The 23,071-nt window shown below is 44.6% G+C and overlaps 1 protein-coding gene across 1 annotated transcript in view; it reads left to right on the forward strand.

Annotated features, from left to right (window-relative positions):
• The window catches only part of LOC148398486 (ubiquitin-conjugating enzyme E2 L3), an 82,490-nt gene extending 67,302 nt beyond the window's left edge, over positions 1-15,188 (forward strand). Inside the window, exon 4 of the mRNA XM_088376939.1 lies at positions 13,829-15,188. Within this exon, the coding sequence (XP_088233065.1) occupies positions 13,829-13,983 (155 nt within the window). The 3' untranslated portion in view covers positions 13,984-15,188. The remainder of the gene's footprint in view (positions 1-13,828) is intronic.
• Positions 15,189-23,071: the final 7,883 nt, after the last annotated feature.

Consider the following 23,071-nt stretch of genomic DNA (forward strand, 5'->3'; position numbering starts at 1 on the left):
ACAATACAATACAATACAATGCAACTTTATTTACATAGCGCATAGCTGCAAAGGTAACGAGGTTATTATGTCGCAATGGGGACAACCACGTAGACATTAAAAACCGTAAAATTATGCATAAAAATAACAAGTTATTGTACAACAGGAGAACTATTACTTAGGCAAAGGCCAAAGAATAAAATGGGTCTTTTCTACACCTTATAAAGTCCACGTACCCGTGCAATATGCCAGAACGGGTTCCAGAGGGGGCCCTGGTTACCCGCATCTGGGCAAGGGATATTGTAGACCAATGTTTTTAATTTCATGAGCGTAAACATACCTTTTTTTTTTAATGATACAATATACAATACAATACAATACAATACAATACAATACAATGCAACTTTATTTACATAGCGCATAGCTGCAAAGGTAACGAGGTTCTTATGTCGCAATGGGGACAACCACGTAGACATTAAAAACCGTAAAATTATGCATAAAAATAACAAGTTATTATACAACAGGAGAACTATTACTTAGGCAAAGGCCAAAGAATAAAATGGGTCTTTTCTACACCTTATAAAGTCCACGTACCCGTGCAATATGCCAGAACGGGTTCCAGAGGGGGCCCTGGTTACCCGCATCTGGGCAAGGGATATTGTAGACCAATGTTTTTATTCATCGTAAAGGGTATTGATATCAGAATCAGCTTTATTGACCAAGTTTGTGCATGCCAAACAGGGAATTTGACTCCAGTTGAGCTCAGTATGTACAACAGTGGTTCTTAATCTGGGTTCGATCAAACCCTAGGTGTTCGGTGAGTCGGTCTCAGGGGTTCGGCAGAGCCTCCGCTGTGGCGGTCCGAACACACCTGATTTATCATGTACCGTATTTTTCGGACTAAAAGTGGCTCCGGAATAAGTGAAAACAGTGAGAAAAAACATATATAAGATGTTCCGGAGTATAAGTCGCATTTTGGGGAAAATTTGTTCGACAGACATGAACGAGCAACAACAGGTTAAACCAGGGGTGGGCAAACTTTTTGACTTGCGGGCCAAATTGGGTTCTAAATTTTGACCGGGGGGGCCGAACCAGGAGCAGATGGATGTAGTGTTTGTGTGAAGTAATATAAACGACATGTAAAGGTCATTGCATAAAAGGTTTTTACTTTTAGTAGATACTAAAGCATGGATATTAAAAAAAACTGTAGAAAACAAATGCATTTATTAACAGCATTAAAAAAATATTTTACCAAAAAACTACTCTCAGTGATTCTTATTAAATACGACACTGTTATGATGAATAACATTTTCCATCACTTCAGCGTCTGCAGGTCAGATTTATGAAATATGTTCAAGTTCAAGTTTACTTTATTGTCAAAAATTCTATGTAACAGGGTTAGCACAGAAGTTTGAAATTGCGTTTGACCAGTCTCCAATGTGCAGTTTAACTAAAAACATTTAAATAAGACATTGACATAAATCTCTTTCTTTCTCACACACACATACACACAACACACACAACACACACACACACACAGATAACTTACTCATACTGAATTTACAATTCTTTTTCTGACATATTCATTCACAACATAAACACAGACAATGCACACTTGCACATTGCAGTCATTCAAACACTAACATGCTGATAAGACATGTGCAATACTATACAATAAAATACTCTCTCTCACATTCACACACACGCACACACACACACACAGTGTGTAATAAGAGTATTGACATAATACAGACATAACACACAACCCCCCCCCACACACACACACATACATACACAGCAGCAGAAGTACAATCAATGGTCATAGAAGTAAAGTGAAAAAGTATAGATCTGTGTATAAGGTGCAAGAGTAAAGTGCCAAGTGGCATGGTGACTTTGGAATGTTCAAGTGGTTTTCCTCAGTGTGTTCATGAGTCTGATGGCTTGAGGAAAGAAGCTGTTACTCAGTCTGCTTGTGCGGGACCGCAGGTTGCGGTACCGCTTCCCTGATGGTAGAAGGGAGAACAGTCTGTGTGCAGGATGAGTAGTGTCTTTGATGATGTTCATTGCCCTCTTGGAACAGTGTGAAGTGTACAGTTCCTGAATGGCTGGAAGGGGTGACCTGATGATCTTTTCTGCTGTCCTCACCACCCTCTGCAGCGCCTTTTTGTCTGCAGCAAGGCAGCTGCCATGCCAAACAGAGACGCTGCTGGTCAGGATGCTCTCAATAGCACCTCTGTAGAAGGTGGTGAGTGCAGAGGTGGGGAGGTCGGCTCTTCTCATCCTTCTCAGGAAGTGGAGTCGTGTCTGCGCCTTCTTGACCAGCGCAGTGATGTTAGTAGTCCATGAGAGGTCATCAGTGATGTGCACTCCCAGGAACTTTGTGCTTTTCACAGACTCTACTGCACTGCCGTTGATGATGAGTAGGATGTGTGTTGGTTGTTTCTTTCTGAAGTCCACAGTGATTTCTTTTGTTTTGTTTACGTTGAGAAGCAGATTGTTCCTATCACACCAGGTGATGAGTTGCTGTACCTCCTCTCTGTATGCTGAGTCATCGTTGTCTTTGATGAGGCCCACCACTGTTATGTCATCTGCAAATTTGATGATGTGATTCGTTTCAAATCTGGCAGAGCAGTCGTGGGTCATCAGCGTGAACAGCAGGGGGGATAGCACACATCCTTGCGGCACCCCGGTGTTTATGATGGTGGTCGCTGAGGAGTTGTTTCCGACTCTGACTCTCTGCGGTCTGTTCGTTAGAAAGTCCAGCAGCCAGTTGCACAATGAAGTGCTGACGCCTATTGTACTCAGCTTATTCACCAGATGTTGGGGGGTGACTGTGTTGAACGCAGAGCTGAAGTCAATGAACAGCATCCGCGCGTGACTGTTTTTGTTCTCCAGATGAGCCAGGCAGAGGTGGAGTGCTGTTGCTATGGCGTCATCAGTGGAGCGCTTGGGGTGGTAGGCAAATTGGTATGGGTCCAGAGTAGTGGGGAGGGTGGATGTTAAGTGGGCCTTCACCAGTCTCTCAAAGCACTTCATCATGATGGGAGTGAGTGCTATGGGTCTGTAGTCATTCAGTGATGATGCTGGTGACTTCTTGGGTAGTGGTACGATGGTGGTAGCTTTGAAAGTTGCTGGTATGATGGCTTGGTTCAGAGAGGTGTTGTAGATGTCTGTGAGGACGTCAGTAAGTGAGTCTGCACAGTCTCTGAGCACGCGCCCGGGTATGTTGTCTGGACCTGCAGCTTTCCTGGGGTTCACCTTGAGTAGGGTCCTCTTCACGTCCGCTGGGTCCAGTTGAAGTGTTGTGCTGTCTGGGTGTACTGGGGTTTTTGTGGGTGTTGTGGTGTTATTTTCTTCAAACCGGCTGAAGAAGGTGTTGAGAGAGTTGAGGAAGTCTGTGTTGTCCTCACACGGTAGGGGGGATGGTTTGTAGTCTGTGACTGACTGGATGCCTTGCCACAGGCGTCTTGGGTCCTTTGTGTCTGTGAAGTGTGAGTTGATTTTTTGACCATATGCACGCTTGGCTACTCTCACGCCCCGGTGCAAGTTGGCCCTGGCAGTCTTGAGGGCCTCCTTGTCCCCAGACTTGAAAGCAGCGTTGCGTGCCCTCAGGAGCTCACGTACCTCCCTGGTGAACCAGGGTTTTTCATTTGCTCTCACTGTAATGTCTTTGGTGACGGTTACATCTTCCATGCACTTCGTTATGTATCCAGTTACAGAGTCTGTGTATTCGGTGAGGTTGACGTCCTGGTTGGTGGTGGCCGCCTCCCTGAAGACAGACCAGTCTGTGCGTTCAAAACAGTCCTGTAGAGTTGCTGTGGAGCCCTCTGGCCAGGCTCTGATCTGCTTCACAGTTGGTTTGCTTCTCGTCAACAGAGGTCTGTAGGCTGGAATTAGCATAACAGAAAGATGGTCTGATGAACCCAGGTGGGGGTGGGGAACCGCTCTGAAGGCCTGTCTGATGTTGGTGTAGACCTGGTCAAGTGTGTTCTCTCCCCTTGTTGCAAAGTTCACACACTTGTGGTAGTGTGGCATTATTGTTTTCAATTTGGCCTGGTTGAAATCGCCAGCGATTATGCAGACCGAGTCCGGGTGTGTGTTTTGTAGTGTACTCACAGACTTGTACAGGATGGAGAGTGCTTCCTTTGTGTTAGCGCTGGGGGGGACGTAAACAGCTGTGATGTTGACGATATTGAATTCACGCGGTAGGTAGAATGGACGGCAGTTGAGGGTTAAAAACTCAATGTTCTCTGAGCAGTGACTTGTAGTAACTACAGCGTTTGTACACCAGTTGTTGTTGATGTAAATGCACACACCACCTCCTCGAGATTTACCCGTGCTGGCGTGGTTTCTGTCCGCGCGGAAAGTTGTAAACCCATCCAGTTTAATGGCGCTGTCCGGAACGTTGTTGCGAAGCCACGTCTCTGTGAGGATGATCGCGTTGCATTCTCTCACCTTTCGTTCTGTAGTTAAGTCCAGCTTGAGATAGTCCATTTTATTTTCCAACGACCGCACGTTTGAAAGGAGAATAGATGGAAGTGCTGTTTTGTGAGGGTTTCTTTTCAGTCGGTGTGTGATGCCGGCTCGGGAACCTCGCCTTCTCCTCCGGCGTGTGCTCAGACTCCACCGCCGCTTCAGCTGCTTCCAGTGTCGGCTGGTGGGGGAGGGGGAGCCCGCTGCCTCGGAGGTTCCTTTGTCTCGGGACATTATTCCAAGACCGCGAAGAGTTTCGCGATCCATGGCAAAGTTAACTCCAGATATATCCTTTGTGCAGTTGTTGCTTCCAAGTCCCAATAGTGTACTTCTGTCGTATGCGATTCTCGGAGACGATTTGGACGGTACATTTAACACAAAACACACATTTTTATCGGGAGCCGGCTTGGCCGCAGCCTCACAGGGGCCGCCATCTTGTCCTATGTTTATCTAATGAGGCGAAATCACATCCAACGGCAAACATTCTGACCAAATACATCATCTTGAAGAATCAGTGAAAGAATACATCTAAATAAAGTAATAAAGAAATCAATAGTATTGTTGGTTTCGCTTTTTTGCTAGTTCATCATAGTCAGGAGTAAAATTTGTTGTGGTAATTCTTATGATAGAGCCGAGGTGTCGGTCCGTTAACCTAGATCTGTGACGGGCTTTGTTGACGTTCATGTGGCTGAAGGTCTTCTCACACACGTAGGTCGAGCCAAATTGTCCACTCTTTTTTAACATTCGGCACTCAGTGTCCACCTTTCTTTTCTTCGGGCCACTCATTTTAATGGAAGGATTCCAGGGTAGGCGGCTCGGTGGGGCACTGGGTAGCGCGTCCGCCTCACAGTTAGCAGGGTGCGGGTTCGATTCCAACTCCGGCCCTCCCCGTGTGGAGTTTGCATGTTCTCCCCGAGCCCGTGTGGGTTTTCTCCGGGCACTCCGGTTTCCTCCCACATCCCAAAAACATGCTTGGTAGGCCGATTGAGCACTCCATATTGTCCATATTGCGAATGGTTGTTTGTCTCTGTGTGCCTGCGATTGGCAGCCGGTTCATGGTGTCCCCTGCCTCCTGCCCGATGACGGCTGGGATAGGCTCCAGCACACCCGCAACCCCCGTGGGGACTAAGCGGTACAAAAAAATGGATGGATGAATTCCAGGGGAAGGTTTGTGGGTGGCATTATCGTAAAACTGTATCTGAATCTGTAAGCTCAGCGCGCGAATTCAAGATTCAAGATTCAAGAGTTTTTTATTCGCCATGTTTTGAGCGTGCCGAACAAGGAATTTGACTTCGGTAAATCACAGCCTCTGTTCAACATTTAGGTGACTAACAACAACACTCAGGACATGTGAAAAATGGAAGATATTCTCAAACATCCCCTGATCTTAAACTCCCAAGAGGGCAAGGAAAAACTCAAAACTCCAGCTAGGGGAAATGAGAAACCTTGAGAAGAGACCACAGATGGGAGGGTCCCTCTTCTAGGATGACCATGCTGCAATGGATGCAGAGAGGACACATGGTACAAACAGTGTATACAAAAAAGGTGTGGAGAGCAGGATGTTATTGCACATTAATGACTCTGAGACTCTGAATGGTGTGAGTTCATCAGAGCAACAGCCTGTGGGAAGAAGCTGTCTCTGTGTCTGCTGGTTCTAGTGTACAGAGCTCTATAACGCCGTCCGGAGGGGAGTAGTTTAAACAGACTGCAACCTGGGTGAGAAGGGTCTGTTGAGATGTTACTTGCACGTTTCCTGGTCCTGGACAGGTACAAGTCTTGCATAGACGGGAGGTTGATTCCAATTATCTTTTCTGCAGTCCTTATTGTCCGTTACAGTCTGTGCTTGTCTTGTTTGGAGGCCGATCCAAACCAGACAGTGATGGAGGTGCAGAGGATAGACTGGATGATGGCAGTGTAGAAGGTCTTCAGCAGCTCCCGCGGCAGGTTGAACTTCTTGAGCTGTCTCAGGAAGTACAGCCTCTGCTGGGCCTTCTTCCGGACAGAGTATATGTGGCCGGTCCATTTCAAGTCCCGAGAGATTGTGGTTCCCAGGAACTTGAACGTGTCTGTTGAGAGAATAGTATTACTGCGGATAGTGAGGGGTGAGAGTGGTGAAGGGCCTCGCCTGAAGTCCACTGTCATCTCCACGGTCTTGAGCGGAATACGAGATGAATTACGAGAATACTGACATCACAGCCTACGCTTGAAATTCGGCACTGATAGATGAAATAGAGCGCGGAGTGCGCCGCATCCGTACTACTGAGTACGCACACACACTTGAGTGTGCACCGAAGTTTCTGACACGGCTCCCGGGAGTACATGCGCGGGCAGGGGCTTCCCCATCTACTGGGGAAACATAGTAATTGCAGGGAAAATGACGCCCCAAAAAAATTTAGAATACAATTTATTCAGGTTTGGCGTGCCGGATTAAACGGCCCCGTGGGCCGGATGTGGCTCGCGGGCCGTAGTTTGCCCATGTATGGGCTAAACGATAGGTATGCTAACATGACATTAACACAAACGAAGAGCTGAGAACGGGCCTGGCGTAACATTCAGAGTTATTCAAATAACTATGACATAAATAACACGTTTATAAACCATCTGTGCCACTCCAATTCATTAAATCCATCGATTGTCCTTTATGTAAACGATGCCGCGTATGCACCGCGCCGTTGACGTCGGACTCGTGAGCTGCAGTTCTAAATATTCCACAGACCCATGTGATGATATATAAAGTATATATCAAATAACTATCATACAAACAACAATATTATCAAACCATCTGTGTCACTCCAAATCATTAAATCCATCGATCAAATTCCTCGTCCTTTGTCAACAACGCCGCGCATGCGCCGCTAACGTCAGCCTTGTCGTTATTCCACAGATTTAGTATATAACTACATTGTAGCGTTAACAAAGTACAAGGAAAAATATGAGTTTGGTAAACGCCTCTTTATTTAACGAAACAAGAGTTCAACGAGTCAACAACTACTGAACTGTAACAATAAAAACATATACAAGTTGCCACACGAAATAGAATATATCAAATAACCATAACATAAATAGTTCACTGCCACACGGCCCCAAGCACCGGCGTCGACTTCCAAGCGTGTGGCGGCATGGACTTCCAACTCCGGAGGTGGCACTTCCAGCCACGGAGGTGACTGGGACCTCCGTAGAGTAGGACCCGGCGTGCGTAGGAGCAGTGTCCCACCCCCATCCACCGTCCCCGGACATCCACCCGGCCGAGCGCTGGCCCCCGACTTCCAGCCACAGAGGTGGAAGAGAGCTCCGTAGAGTAGGACCGGGCGTGCGTAGGAGCAGTGTCCGACCCCCATCCACCGTCCCCGGACAGCCACCTGGCCGAGCGCCGGCCCCTGATTTCCAGCCACGGAGGTGGAAGAGAGCTCCGTAGAATAGGACTGGGCGTGCGTGAAAGCCATGTCCGAGCCCCATCCACCGGCCCCGGACAGCCACCCGACCGAGCACCGGCCCCTGACTTCCATCCACGGAGGTGAAAGAGAGCTCCCTAGAGTAGGACCATGGTGCGCGTAAAAGCCATAATAGTTTTTCAAACCTTCTGTGTCATTCCTAATTATTCAATCCTTCAAACTCTTCGTCCTCCGTGTCACTTAGAAACAAAGCCGCTAATGACGTGGGGCCCTTTGTCATCCCGTGATCGAATCCTTTGTCCTTTATGCAAACAACCGCCGCGCCGCTGACGTCACTTGCAGTTGAAATTACAGTAATCACATGCTATATCGCGGTTCGTTTATCGCAGTTTCACTTTCTTTTTTTTTTTTTTTAAATTTGTGAAAAAATTCACATATAAATTTCTCCTCAGTATAATCGCCCCCCCAACCCAAACTATAAAATAAAAACGCGACTTATAGTCCGAAAAATACGGTGAATTTGTGATGACGCGTATCTGAACTAGTCATGCAAAAGGCAACAGCAGAAGTCACACTGATTTGCTGGTGTGTAATTTGTTGTGCGTTCATGCATTATGTTGGTTTTGTTCTCTGAACAAGGTAATGTTCATGCATACCTCATTTTGTGCACCAGGTAAAATCATCGATGTCTTGAATTTGAAAAAAAAATGTTATTTTTCACTGAAGAGGGGTTTGGTGAATACGCATATGAAACTGGCCGGGATCGGTACCTCCAACAAGGGAACCATCCTGCTCTCTACGCTTTATTTTGAATTGTCTATATTCTATCTACTGGTTTCTCATTTCCCCGAGTAGGAGTTTTGAGTTTTTCCTTGCCCTCCCTGGACTTTAAGATCAGGGGACGTTTGAGAATATTTGTCAATTTTCGCACGTCCTGAGTGTTGTTAGTCACCTAAATGTCGAACAGAGGCTGAGATGTACTGAAGTCAAATTCCTTGTTTGGCATGCTCAAACATGGCCAATAAAATTCTTGAAATCTTGAAATCCTAAAAGAACCACTGCTCAACAACATTTAAGTGACTAACAACATTCAGGTAACAAACAACATTTAAGTGACGAGAACAGGATGTTATTGCACAGTGATGACTCTGAGTCTCTATGAGTGATGAGAGTTCATCAGAGCGACAGCCTGGGGGAAGAAGCTGTGTCTGTGTCTGCTGGTTTTGGCGTACAGCGCTCTGTAAAAACCTCCAGAGGGGAGGAGTTTAAATAGGCTGTGTGGGGGTCTGCGGAGATGTTACTTGCACGTTTCCTGCTCCTAGACAGGTACAATTCTTGGATAGATGGGAGGTTGGTCCCAATTATCTTTTTCGCAGACCTAATTGTCCATTGCAATCTTTGCTTGTCTTGTTTAGTGGCAGATCCAAACCAGGCACTGATGGAGGTGCAAAATGATAAAATGATAGACTGGCAGTGTAGAAGGTTTTCAGCAGCTCCTGTGGCAGGTTGAACTTTCTGAGCTGTCTCAGAAAGGACAACCTCTGCTGGGCCTTCTTCCGGACAGAGTTTATGTGGCCGGTCCACTTCAGGTCCCAGGTTGTGGATCCCAGTAACTTGAAGGTGTCTGTGGTGGAAATAGTATGGATGGATAGGATGGATATTGATAACATAAAAATTACTGTCAATGCGTGACCAGCATCAATCAATAAGTCCGGCTTTCATTGCTGAAACTGGATCGTGGGGCAGACACTTGGATACATTGATGACCGTATTTTTCGGACTATAAGTCGTGGTTTTTTTTCATAGTTTGGGTGGGGGGGCAACTTATACTGAGGAGCGACTTATATGTGATTTTTTTTCACAAATTTTCAAAATTAAAAAAAAAAAAAAAAAGTGAAACCACAATAAACGAACCGTGATGTATCAAGGGATTACTGTAATTTGACTTTCAAGTGACGTGCGCGGCGGGGCGGTTGTTTACATAAAGGACAAAGATTCGGTCACGGGATGACGAAGATGACGAAGGGCCCCACGTACTACCGGCATCATTAGCGGCTTTGTTTGTAAGTGACACGGAGGACGAAGAGTTTGAAAGATTTAATGATTTGGAGTGACACAGAAGGTTTGAAAAACTATTATGGCTTTTACGCACACCCGGTCGTACTCTACAGAGCTCTCTTTCACCTTTGAGGATGGAAGTCGGGGGCCGGCGCTCTGCCGGGTGGCTGACGGTGGATAGGGGTCGGACACTGCTCCTACGCACGCCCGGTCCTACTCTACGGAGCTCTCCTTCAACTCCGTGGCTGGAAGTCGGGGGCCGGCGCTGTCCAGGGACGGTGGGTGGGGGTCGGACACTCTTCCTACGCACTCCCGGTCCTACTCTACGGAGGTCCCAGCCACCTCCGTGGCTGGAAGTGCCATCTCCGGGGATGGAAGTCCACGCCGCCACACGCCTTGAAGTTGACGCCGGTGCTTGGGGCCGTGTGGCGGTGAACTATTTATGTTATAGTTATTCGTTATATTTTATTTTGTGTAGCAACTTGTATATATTTTTATCGTTACAGTTCAGTAGTTATTGACTCGTTGAACTCTTGTTTCATTAAATAAAGAGCCGTTTACCAAACCCACGTCTTTTCTTGTACTTTAACGCTACAATATAACTATATACTAGATCTGTGGAATAACGACGAGGCTGATGTCAGGGCACACGCGCGGCGTTGTTGACAAAGGATGAGGAATTTGATCGATGGATTTAATGATTTGGAGTAACACAGATGGTTTCATAATATTAATGCTTATTTAATAGTTATTTGATATATAATTTATATATCGTTATATGGGCCTGTGGAATATTTTGAAGTGCAAGCGCCGTCGGCACCCGGCCGGCATTGTTGACATAAAGGACGATCGATGGATTTAATGATTTGTAGTGACACAGATTGTTTGATCATACTATTGCTTATATAATAGTTATTTGATATATAATTTATATATCGTTATATGGGCCTGTGGAATATTTTGAAGTGCAACTGCTGTCAGCAGCGCGCACCCGGCCGGCATTGTTGACAAAAAGGACGATCGATGGATTTAATGAATTGGAGTGACACAGATGGCTTTATAAACATGTTATTTATGTAGTAGTTATTTGAATAACTCTGAATGTTACGTCAGACCCGTTCTCAGCTCGATTTAGCAAAATGTCACATGTGAACGACATAGGTGATTTAGCAAAATGTCACATGTTAACTATAGACGCTAAGTTTTTTTTTTTTTGAAGCACTGCTTCTATCAGATGATCCAGAAGGAGACTGACTTCCTTTGATCTGCCTTTCATTTTGTCGCCAATTTTTTTTCAAGATTTACTGGGCCTCAGCCACCCATTAAAAAACACACACTTTATGAGGCTGTTCTGATTTTTTTTCCATCTGTGTCTGAGGTTTTAGATCTGGCAAATAAATAAAATAGTTCCATGTATTCCCTATGATGACTAGACTGTTTGGTGCATTGAATGAGGTCTGTACATTTGAGACGTATTGCAGGCGTCTTCAATCCTGGTCCTCGGAGTCTGGTTTATATCAATCTCTGGCAAAAACACTGTAAACTTATGACCATAAAGGATCTGTAGCACCATTAGAGGTACTCAAACCCAAAGCTATTGACCCATGAGCCAGGTTCACTCCTTTTGGTTCAGAGCGTTGCATACGCCTAATTAGCAATATGACTCTCAAGAGTGTCACTAGGTGTTTAACAGCATGGATGTATTGCTTTCATAAAACAATATGGCAAACACAGTATACTGTATGAAAAGGAACTTAAATGGAGCTCTTTTGTGAACAACTAAAAATTTAAATATATTGTCCCTTGTACAAACGTGTGAGTTTGATTGTTCTGCTACTTCCCTGGTACTTTTTTGTCTTATCTGTGTCAAAGAGAAAAATACATTTGTCCTGGGCTTTGGCTTGCCACTGAGCCACTCAAGTTATAAATAATAAAAAAAAAAAAAATTGGGTTATTGTTGTGTAGAATAATCACAATTTCTGAAATCATACTCTAGCATTGAAATTAATCACTTTGAATAAACTATATACATTTTTGTTTGACCAATAATACATAATACAGGCTTAGCTTGGCAGCCATCAGTGGACATTACATTAAGTACCGTATTGGCACAAATATGAGACGGTGTTTTTTGCATTGAAATAAGACTGAAAAAGTGGGTCGTCTTACATTCGGGGTCTAGATATTATACCCATTCACAACGCTTGATAGCGCCAGATATCTTCAAAGCGAATGCTGAACTCCCCATGCCAAAGTGAACCCCTGTCATGAAGAATAAAAATAAAAAAAGCGGAAGCACGAAGAAGAAAAATAAAAAATAGCGGTAAGAAAGAAAAGAGAAGAAATTAAGAGAAGAGATAACAGAAAATGGAGAAACATAGCGACAATCTGGAGAAAAGTGGGTCGAAGATTGGCCAGGTTAACCGGCAGCTGAGGAGAAGTTATGATGCAAACTTCAAGATGATGGTGATAAAAGAGGCAGTCTTCAAACAATTGCAAAGCGGCTGTGAAATATGGTGTCACAGAGTGTAATGTACGGAGATGGAGCGCTCAAAAAGATCGCCTAAAAATGTTCACAATCAGAGAAGAGCTTTCCGTGGTCCTCAGAGCGGCTGATTTCAAGAGTTCGACAGGAGGGTGTGCGCGTACGTGGACAGTGACACTGAGCACAGCGAGGCAGAGGATGTTTTTGAGGAGTAATGTTCTGACATGACAGATCTCAGCTACTCTCAAGTTTAAACAAGTTTGCATTATTTTATTGCAATGTTTTTCCTTATTCAGATTTGTTTCAAGACTAGTTACAGTTCGACTTCACTTTGATGGTTAATGCAGTTATTACAATTTTGTTGTTTATCACAGTAGATCGGTTTATTTACATTTCAAAAACCAGAAGCCATTCATTTACAAATGTGATTGCACTTTAGTTTACATATTTAAATGTTCAGATATTAAGATGTGATAGACATTTTTTGCATGATTTGAATGAGGCAAAATAACATGTTTTTTCTTTTGAATATATTGTTATATTCATTTGTTTCAGATGTATTGTAATTATTTTCTGTACAAAAATTAAAATTGGTGTTTAAAAAGTCTGTTTTTCAAACTTGAGTCTTGAAAAAGAGGGGGTCGTCATAATCAGGGTCGTCTTATATTTGGGCCAATACGGTAGTACGTTCAAGCGTAGCAGTTGGCCGTTCACCTTTACCAAGACATAATCTAAAACAAGTTAGTGTAGCACATTAGTATTGAGGTCTGGTCTCTAAGCAAGCAGAGGTTTTGCTTATCGGAGCTTAACATGGTCATTTGATGGCAAACAGCTCCTGACATCAATTTACAAGCAAGCAACTCAGTCATATGAGTGAGTTAACCATTGTTAATGGTTTTCAGGGAAATTTCTTGCTCACCAAACATGTCTCTTACAGATATGCCCCACCCACTGGCGGGATGAGGTATTATTTCTGAATACGCCGGTTTTCCAACCATACGTTAGATTGTGGGTTACAGATCATTTAATGGTTTTGTGAATCAATATCCGGTTATGAAAAGGAAAATCGATTCAACTTGATTATTTTGTCATTGTTTTTTTGTTTTTTAAACACAGCCCACATCTAGAGCATGTTTTACATGTGTGAATGTTGACGGCTAATCATTCCAATAAGACAAAAACCAAGCACTTTGTTCCAAGCAGGTATTGTTTGCATCTGATCATGTCATACTAACCAAAATGATACCTGTTGATGCATCTTTTAACATACCCAATGGTATGATTTGAGTATATAAGCAGAATAGATAAATGTATTCTGAACATATTTAGTAACAATGTGCCAATGTACCATTTAATTAAAAGCCGTTTAATATTTGACTCAGAAAATGTTCCAGCAGGAAATTGACTGAATCCAACTGAATTTCTGTGTTTTGTTTTGCAGTTATTCAGTCCCTCATTGCTCTGGTGAATGACCCACAGCCAGAACATCCCTTGAGGGCAGACCTAGCAGAAGAATACTCAAAGGACCGTAAAAAATTCTTGAAGAACGCTGAAGAGTTTACAAAGAAACATGGCGAAAAGCGGCCAATGGACTGATCATTTGACCATTTAGCCCTCTGTCTCTTTCTTCCTTTACCGCTTACCTGCCCAGGCAAATATTCTTGCTATTTGCCCCCTCCTCGCCACCCATCTCACTCCCTCCCTTATCCTCCCTTATCAGTCAGATTCCTCTCTGTTGCTCCCCACACTGCTTAGTCTTGCAGCCCAGGAGCGGTCCTGCTGAAGCTAGCAGTGGTATCCTGAGCCTCCCTTCTCACCTGTTATGTGGATCAGACCGCTTCCTCTTTCCTCTCCCTCCTCCCCTGCCATAGATTTCCCTCTCTAACTTTCTACTCTGACATAATAAAAACATGGAGAGTCGAATAGGAATTTTCAAGAGTAATGTTGATTTTCTGTTTGATTATCTTCTATATAAAGTATTGTGTTAAATAGATCTCACATAGTTTTTTTATGAGATTCGAAACAGTTTGATTAATCATTCTCTTAGCCATATTAGCAGTAACAAATTGAGGAAAAGAATGAAAATCTTTGCCCTTGTTTTTGTTTTGTTTTTTCCAGACTGCATTTCCCTTCGTAACCTCCACTGCTTCTAGACTTGCAATGTATTATTTGGAATTACCCCACATTTCCACTTACCCAGTTTGACACTCTGCGCAATGTTGTTCCACATCGGAATTGTTATAAAACTTCTGTATAAAAAAAAAAAAAAACTCAAATACTCTCTGCAGGCTCCTTTTAAAGAAAAATATTCACTTGTGTTTTTATGGGTTTGATTAGGTGTACCAAAACACATTCCCTGGGTGAAAAAGATTTCGGCATGACATATGGCTTGTAGTATTCTTTTAGTACTAAGAATAATTTTGCTTGACACTTTGAGATATCAAATTTCAAAGTAGGAACAACCTGCTTGTTTAATTGGTATGGTTCATCTTTTCACTGCTTATCATTGCAGTGTAACTATTTTCATTTAGGTTACCCCATTTACTACATTCTGGCAGCAGATCCACTGCTCAGCTTCCCGTGCTAAAAAGGACCTAAATGGGGTGGGGGGGAGGCAGATTCTCTCACCTGGCGCGCAATTCAGCTCAACTAGACCACTATAATGCTAACTGGGAGAGGGGATAGCAGTTCAGGGTTATGCCAAGATAGAAAGGGACCGATTGGCCACAAAACATGTAACAGCCAGTTGATACGGTTTCAGTTCTTGTTTCATAATAAAGATGGCTAACAATTTTGCCTCACTGCCTGCCTGATAATTAATTAATGGACTCTAATTATAATGTATTGAAAATGAGCAAATCAAAATCCATAAAATGCTGAGCTGTCTTTTCACACAGTCGGATCCAAAATGTGAAGTCCATTACAAAGCATTATTGCTAAATGTGTTTTTTCACAGGTAATATCCATTTTCATAAAGGGATGCCTCATTAATTTTGGAATTTCCAGCATCCATCAATTCATTTTCTACTGCTTCAGCAGGGAGGCCCAAACTACCCTATCCCCACCCACTTTGTCCAGCTCATTCTGGGGATCATCCCAAGGCATTTTCAATCCATTTTCTCTCCAGCATATCCTGGGTCATCGCCGGGGCCTCCTTTCGGTGGTACATGACCGGAACACCTCACCAAGGAGGTCTCCAGGAGACATCCTACTATTTTTTGTGGTAGCAATAGTAACATATATAAGTGTAATTATTATACTATTTTGGCAAGTTATGTGTTAACAGTGCATGAAATGCAATTGTGAAGAGTAGTGACAATGTACTAGTTGAAAGAAACAAACATGCGCAAGTCACCTCATCGGGCTCCTCTCAACGTGGAGAAGGAGTAGATGACCGAGCTTCTCACCCGATCTCCAAGGGAGAGCCCGTACACCTTGCAGAGGAACTCATTTTGGCCGCTTGTATCTGGGATCTTATTCTTTCGGTCGCGATCCACAGCTCGTAACCATAGGTGAGGGTGAGAACGCACATCCTGTTCCAAATGATTATGCAAATTATAATTTTCTCTGGTTTTTGTAAATGGTCAATGAAAATAACACGATAAAAGTCATCAACTGTTCTATCTATAGTATTTTTATTGAGCAAACCCCCCCGATGAAAACAGACATTGTTAAAAAAATAAAGAATACTCAAAATACACCGTTCCATTATTATTATAATTATTATCATACACAACAGTTTCAAAACATTTATAGGTTGTAAAGAACTGAAAATGGTCATCTGTGAAATTTGCAGCATCCGGAGAACACATTTACTGAATCAAAGTCTAGTTCAATCAAAAACATCCCAACAGGCCTCGTTACATGTGAACATAGGAACCCTTTTTTGATATTACAGTCACAATTCTTGTATCCATTAAACTTGTGAGCTTTTAGAGAGTTTCTGCTAGAATTTCTTTGCATGGTGTCAGAATAGCCTCCCAGAGCTGCTGTTTTGACGTGAACACCCTCATAGATCGTTTGCTTGATACTCCAAAGGTTCCTCTATAGTAGGGATGTCAAAGTCAAATACACCGAGGGCCAAAAAAAACAAATTTGCTACAATCTGTTAGGTTTGTTCTCCGGTCTTTTTCTTAAATGCTTGCTATGCTAACAGTAACTACCAAGAGGCAGCCTTCACAGTTTAACTATTTAATGTATGCCAGAATGATCGATACACAGCTGTGGAGCCTTCTCTGCGAGATGCGGAAGAAGGTCTCACTCCCACCACCAAGGTTCCTGCTCTTATACTACTCTGCAAGGAATTGACTCTGCCATGCCTGTGTGATAATGTGTGACCTTGTAGTCTTAGCTGAGAGCGACTTCTACGTACGTATGTGCAAAGAGTGTCATAGAGAAGAGAAAGCTAATGAAGCAAGAGATGGGTTACGGCGATATAACGGCCTAGCTCAAGTTACCTAGCTAATCACATGTGCCAAAGAGGCCTATTCTGACAATCAGAATCAGCTTTATTGGCCAAGTTTGTGCATGCCAAACAAGGAATTTGACTCCGGTTGATCTCAACATTTAAGTGACTAACAACATTCAGGTGACTAACAACATTTAAGTGGCAAGAACAGGATATTATTGACAAGTGATGTCTCAGACTGAATGGTGTGAGTTTATCAAAGCGACAGCCTGGGGAAAGAAGCTGTGTCTGTGTCTGCTGTTCCCCCCTGTTTGAGTGACCTTACTAGTCACTCAACTAAACTTGAACTTTTGATGGAAAAAAAACCTGCCAGTTCCTCCCACCTCCTGTTTCTGTTTGCAAAAATCCTACCAATATGTGCGTGTGGCCCTCTACACGTCAAGGCTCTTACCAGACCTTTCATTGAGTTGCCACTAACTTCAGGGGCCACTAGTGTGGTGCAGTACAGAATGGAAAAATCTAACTAGTACCACAAAAATGTGCATATAATGTAGTGGGTATGTGTGTGTTATTTTATTGATGTACCCGGTGCGAGCAATGGAACCTGTGGAGCACATGAGTAAGCAAAACAACTACCGTATTGGCTCGAATATGAGGATTTTTATAATTTTTTTTGCATTGAAATAAGACTGAAAAAGTGGGGGTCGTCTTACATTCGGGGTCTGAACATTATACCCATTCACTTGTGCGCAGCGGTAAGTTAAAGGTTGCTGGTATCGACTGAGTATGTTGCTGTGATCGTGTGCGTCTTTGACACAAAGTGAGTCTATACAAACCGGATTCGGTTGAAGTTGAGAAATTGTGTAAAATGTAAATAATATATACAACGATTTGAAAATCCTTCTCAACTCATATTCAATTGAATACACTACAAAGACAATATATTTAATATTCAAACTGATCAACCTAATTGTTTTTTTACAAATAATTAACGTAGAATTTCATGGCTGCAACATGTCCAATAGAAGTTGGGAAAGGTGGCAAAAAATAATGGGAAAGCGGAGATAAGCTAATGTTAGGTTACGGATTCTAGTTATTGATCTGACTCCAAATTGCGATCAACACTTAACACATAAATTGGTATGTCCTAATCCACACACTGGCGCACCTAACAATTTTGCGAGTTCGTTCTGTCAAAGAGAAGACCAGTAGATCAATTAGACCAAATTTACCAATTATTTATACCTGACAAAGCGCACTAATACAGGCCTGGGTCCCGGGTCCCTCACACTAAAACTCGTGCGTTTTTGTGACCACCAAAAGACGATACATTCTTCCGGGTTGCCCAGTTTTAAAGAAACACAATATGAATATTAAAGCATGCAAAACATTGTGAGATGATTGGTCGATGACCATCTCCACCCCGGTCCAGGTGTCGCTGAGGTCAGACGGTTGGGTTTTCCCCTCAAAGGCCGGTCTCATAGACGTGCTGTTATTCTCGTTCCTCACCGACCTTGAGATGGTCTCCTCCGGTACTCCCTATCCGGGCCTATTCCACAACACTTCGAAGAAAACAAGTTCATGCAGTTTGCCTGCACATTCCTCGGCCCCCACCAATCCACACGAGCACTCCAATACTAGATATGAATATGATTATAAGTTTAACACAACCTTAAAAAATATGTTTGCAAACTCCCGAAAGCACATTTTCCTTTACTAATCAAACACCTATTTGGAACATCCCACATGTGATCATGCTAATTGGGAACAGGTGGATACCATGATTATTATTATAAAAGGAGCCTGCCCAAACATGCAGTCATTCACAAGCAAGGATGGGGCGGGGTCCACCACTTTGTCCACAACTGCGTGAGAAAATTGAACAGTTTAAGAACAACATTTCTCAAAGCAAAATTGCAAGGAATTTAGGTCCATAAAGGTTTAGAGAATCTGGTGAAATCACTGCACGTAAGAGCCACGGCCAAAAACCAAGACTGAATGACCATGACCTTCGATCCCTCAGACGGCACTGCCTTAAAAACCGACATGAGTGTGTAAAGGATATCACCAAATGGGCTCAGGAAAACTTCAGAAAACCACTGTCAGTAAATACAGTTGGTCACTACATCAGTAAGTGTGGGTTAAAACTCTACCATGCAAAGCAAAAGCCGTTTATGAACAACATCCACAAACGCCAGCGGGTTCTCTGGGCCCGAGCTCATGTCTGGACTGCAAGCGGGCCAGGGGAGAACCTGGACTATTTTACTTCAAAGCCACACTGTTGTAACATGTGCAGAATGTGGCTTGGCATTATCTTGCTGAAATAAGCAGCGGCGTCCATGAAAAAGACGTCGCTTGGATGGCAGCATATGTTACTCCAAAATCTGTATGTACTTTTCAGCATTAATGTTGCCTTCACAGAAATGTAGGTCACCCATGCCATGGGAACTAATGCACCCCCATACCATCACAGATGCTGGCCTTTGAACTTTGCGTTAATAACAGTCCAGATGGTCCGCTTCCTCTTTGGTCTGGAGGACACGGCGTCCAGTGTTTCCAAAAACAATTTGAAAAGTGGACTCATCAGACCACAAAACACTTTTCCATTGCGTATCAGTCCATTTTACTCCCATTGAAAATGTGTGGCGCATTATGAAGCGTAAAATACGACAGGGAAGATCCCGGACTGTTGAACAACTGAAGCGGTTCATCAAGCAAGAATGTTGAAGAATTCCACATGAGAAGCTAAGAGAATTAGTCTCCTCTCTTCCAAAACGTTTGAGTGTTATTAAATGGAAAAGTGATGTAACAAAGTGGTAAACATGCCCTTTTCCAACTTCTACTGCACGTGTTGCAGCCATAAAATTCTAAGTTAAATACTATTTGAAAATTAAAATAAGTTAATAAAGTTAATTATCATTTGAAAAATAAAATAAAGTTTATGAGTTTGAGCATAACTGTGTAGTGTATTCAATTGAACATAGGTTGCAAAGGATTTTCATGTCATTGTATTTTGTTTTTATTTACATTTTACACAATTTCCCAACTTCAACCGAATCCGGTTTGTACATTTCATTGTTACTACTGTCCACTGTAGTGCCGTTTGTCCAATCGCGGTTTGCTTCATGTGCACCCCGTTTGATTGACAGCTCCGGCGCGCTCCTTTAAGTACGAGTAGCCGTTAAGCAGCGTAACGGCGACTAACGGTCGCCGGCAAATGTATTTTGTTGTCTCGATGACATATGTTTGGTGTGTTGCCGAGAGTATTTCATTCATCGTTATCTAGTATAGCGGAACCGTTACGCGCAGTTAGTTATGCAATGTGTGCCGTCGACAAGTGTTGTGTAACGTCAGAAGTCGAGCGTTGACTCACGTGCTGTATTTCTGTCTGTTGCAGAACCACACACACACACACACACACACACACACACACACACGCCCCACACCCCACACACCCTTCATACAATAATCACACACAAGAATCACATTCACACACCCCCAAAGACTCACTCATGCAGGGACGTGCGGTCAGAGGAGGCAAGGGAGGCGTCCCCTGCCATCATGAAAAGGGGAAAAACAAATTCAATTGTTTTTATTATAAAGTCATTTTCCTTTTAATTTCAATAATTTTGTATCATTTTGAATCAAAATTGCTGAATTTTTATAGTTATTTTAAAACCGAAGACGATTCGCTCGGAGGAGCCAACGTCCTGTCGAGCCTCCTCTGAGGATTGCGTAATCTCACTGCTGCCTATGTTGACAGGCTATGCAGTTAGACTTAAATGCTCTCTGTCTTGCCGGGTGACGTCAGTGCCTCCCCAGTCATGAACCTCACCGCACGTCACTGCACCCATGTATACGACACACACCTGCTCTCACATCCTTACGACCAAATGGGGGCCTATACCCTTTTGCCAGTTTGCCTGTATGCCCCTATGAGCCACAGTGCCTGATACTTTTTTGCCAATAATTCTGTAAAGAAATCAAAACTGAACCACGTCTTCCCTCCGGTGTTCTGACCGACACCCAGGGGCAAAAAGAGCATAACCATCTGAGCCAACCCCCTATACAGTCCTCAGGCTCCCCAACATTAGCGGCAGAAGTTTCCATTATTTTATTGCAATGTTTTTCCTTATTCAGATTTGTTTCAAGACTACAGTTAGTTAGACTCCATCCATCCATCCATCCATCCATCCATCCATCCATCCATCCATCCATCCATCCATCCATCCATCCATCCATCCATCTTCTTCCGCTTATCTGGGGTTGTGTTGCGGGGGCAGCAGCTTTAGGAGGGGCTCCCAGACTTGCATCTCCCCAGCCACTTCATCCAGTTCATCCCGGGTGATCCCAAGGCGTTCCCAGGCCAGCTGAGAGACATAGTCTCTCCAGCGCGTCCTGGGTCGTCCCCGGGGTCTCCTACCGGTGGGACATGCCCAGAACACCTCCCCAGGGAGGCGTCCAGGAGGCATCCTGATAAGATGCCCGAGCCACCTCATCTGGCTCCTCTCAATGTGGAGGAGTAGCGACTCTACTCCGAGTCTCTCCCGGATGACCGAGCTTCTCACCCTATCTCTAAGGGAGAGCCCGGACATCCTGCAGAGAAAACTCATTTCGGCCGCTTTTATCCGGGATCTCGTTCTTTTGGTCACGACCCATAGCTCGTGACCATAGGTGAGGGTAGGAGCGTAAATCGACCGGTAAATTGAGAGCTTTGCCTTTTGGCTTAGCTCTCTCTTCACCACAACGGACCGGTACAGGGTCCGCATTACTGCCGACGCTGCACCGATCCGCCTGTCGATCTCGCGCTCCATCCTCCCCTCACTCGTGAACAAAACTCCAAGATACTTGAACTCCTCCACTTGGGGCAGGATCTCATCCCCGATCCGGAGAGGGCATTCCACGCTTTTCCGATCGAGGACCATGGACTCGGATTTGGAGGTGCCGACCCTCATCCCCACCACTTCACACTCGGCTGCGAACCGTTCCAGCGAGAGCTGGAGATCACGGCCTGAAGAAGCCAACAGCACCACGTCATCTGCAAAAAGCAGAGACGCGATGGTGAGGTCCCCAAACCAGACCCCCTCAACGCCTCGGCTGCACCTAGAAATTCTGTCCATAAAAATTATGAACAAAATCGGTGACAAAGGGCAGCCTTGGCGGAGTCCAACCCTCACTGGGAACAAATCCGACTTACTGCCGGAAATGCGGACCAGACTCTGGCATCGGTGATACACCGCCCTTATCAGTTGGCTCGGCACCCTGTACTCCCGAAGCACCCTCCACAGAACCTCCCGAGGGACACGGTCGAACACCTTCTCCAAGTCCACAAAACACATGTAGACTGGTTGGGCGAACTCCCATGCACCCTCGAGGATCCTGCCAAGGGTGTAGAGCTGGTCCACTGTTCCACGGCCAGGACGAAAGCCACACTGCTCCTCCTGAATCCGGGGTTCGACCTCTCGACGGACCCTCCTCTCCAGCACCCCTGAATAGACCTTACCAGGGAGGCTGAGGAGTGTGATTTCCCTGTAATTGGAAGACACACTCCGGTCCCCCTTCTTAAAGAGGGGAACCACCACCCCAGTCTCCCAATCCAGTGGCACTGTCCCCGATGTCCACGCAATGTTGTAGAGGCGTGTCAGCCATGACAGCCCCACAACATCCAGAGCCTTTAAGAACTCCGGGCGGATCTCATCCACCCCTGGGGCCTTGCCACCGAGGAGTTTTTTAACTACCTCAGTGACTTTGACCCCAGAGATTGGAGAATCAGCCTCAGAGTCTCCAGGCCCTGCTTCCTCAATGGAAGGCGTGTAGGTGGTTCCGAGTTGAGGTCAGCAGCACGCCATCCCCACTGTAAACAGTGTTGACGTTGCACTGCTTCCCCCTCCTGAGACGCCGGATGGTGGACCAGAATTTCCTCGAAGCCGGAAGTCATTCTCCTTGGCCTTGCCAAGTTCCTCCCACGCCTGGGTTTTTGCCTCAGCAACCGGCAAAGCCGCATTCTGCTTGGCCATCCAGTACCCGTTGGCTGCCTCCGGAGTCCCACAAGAGCAAAACGGCCCGATAGGACTCCTTCTTCAGCTTGACAGCGTCCCTTACCGCGGGTGACCACCAGCGGGTTTGGGGATTGCCGCCACAACAGGCACCAACCAGCTTATGGCCACAACTCTGGTCGGATGCCTCAGCAATGGAGGCACAGAACATGGTCCACTCGGACTCAATGTCCCCCGCCTCCCCTGGGACGTGGGAAAAGCTCTGCCGGAGGTGGGAGTT

The sequence above is a fragment of the Syngnathus floridae genome, chromosome 5 (genome assembly GCF_059516105.1).
Source record: "Syngnathus floridae isolate MCC-2025c chromosome 5, RoL_Sflo_1.0, whole genome shotgun sequence".
Lineage (NCBI taxonomy): Eukaryota > Metazoa > Chordata > Actinopteri > Syngnathiformes > Syngnathidae > Syngnathus > Syngnathus floridae.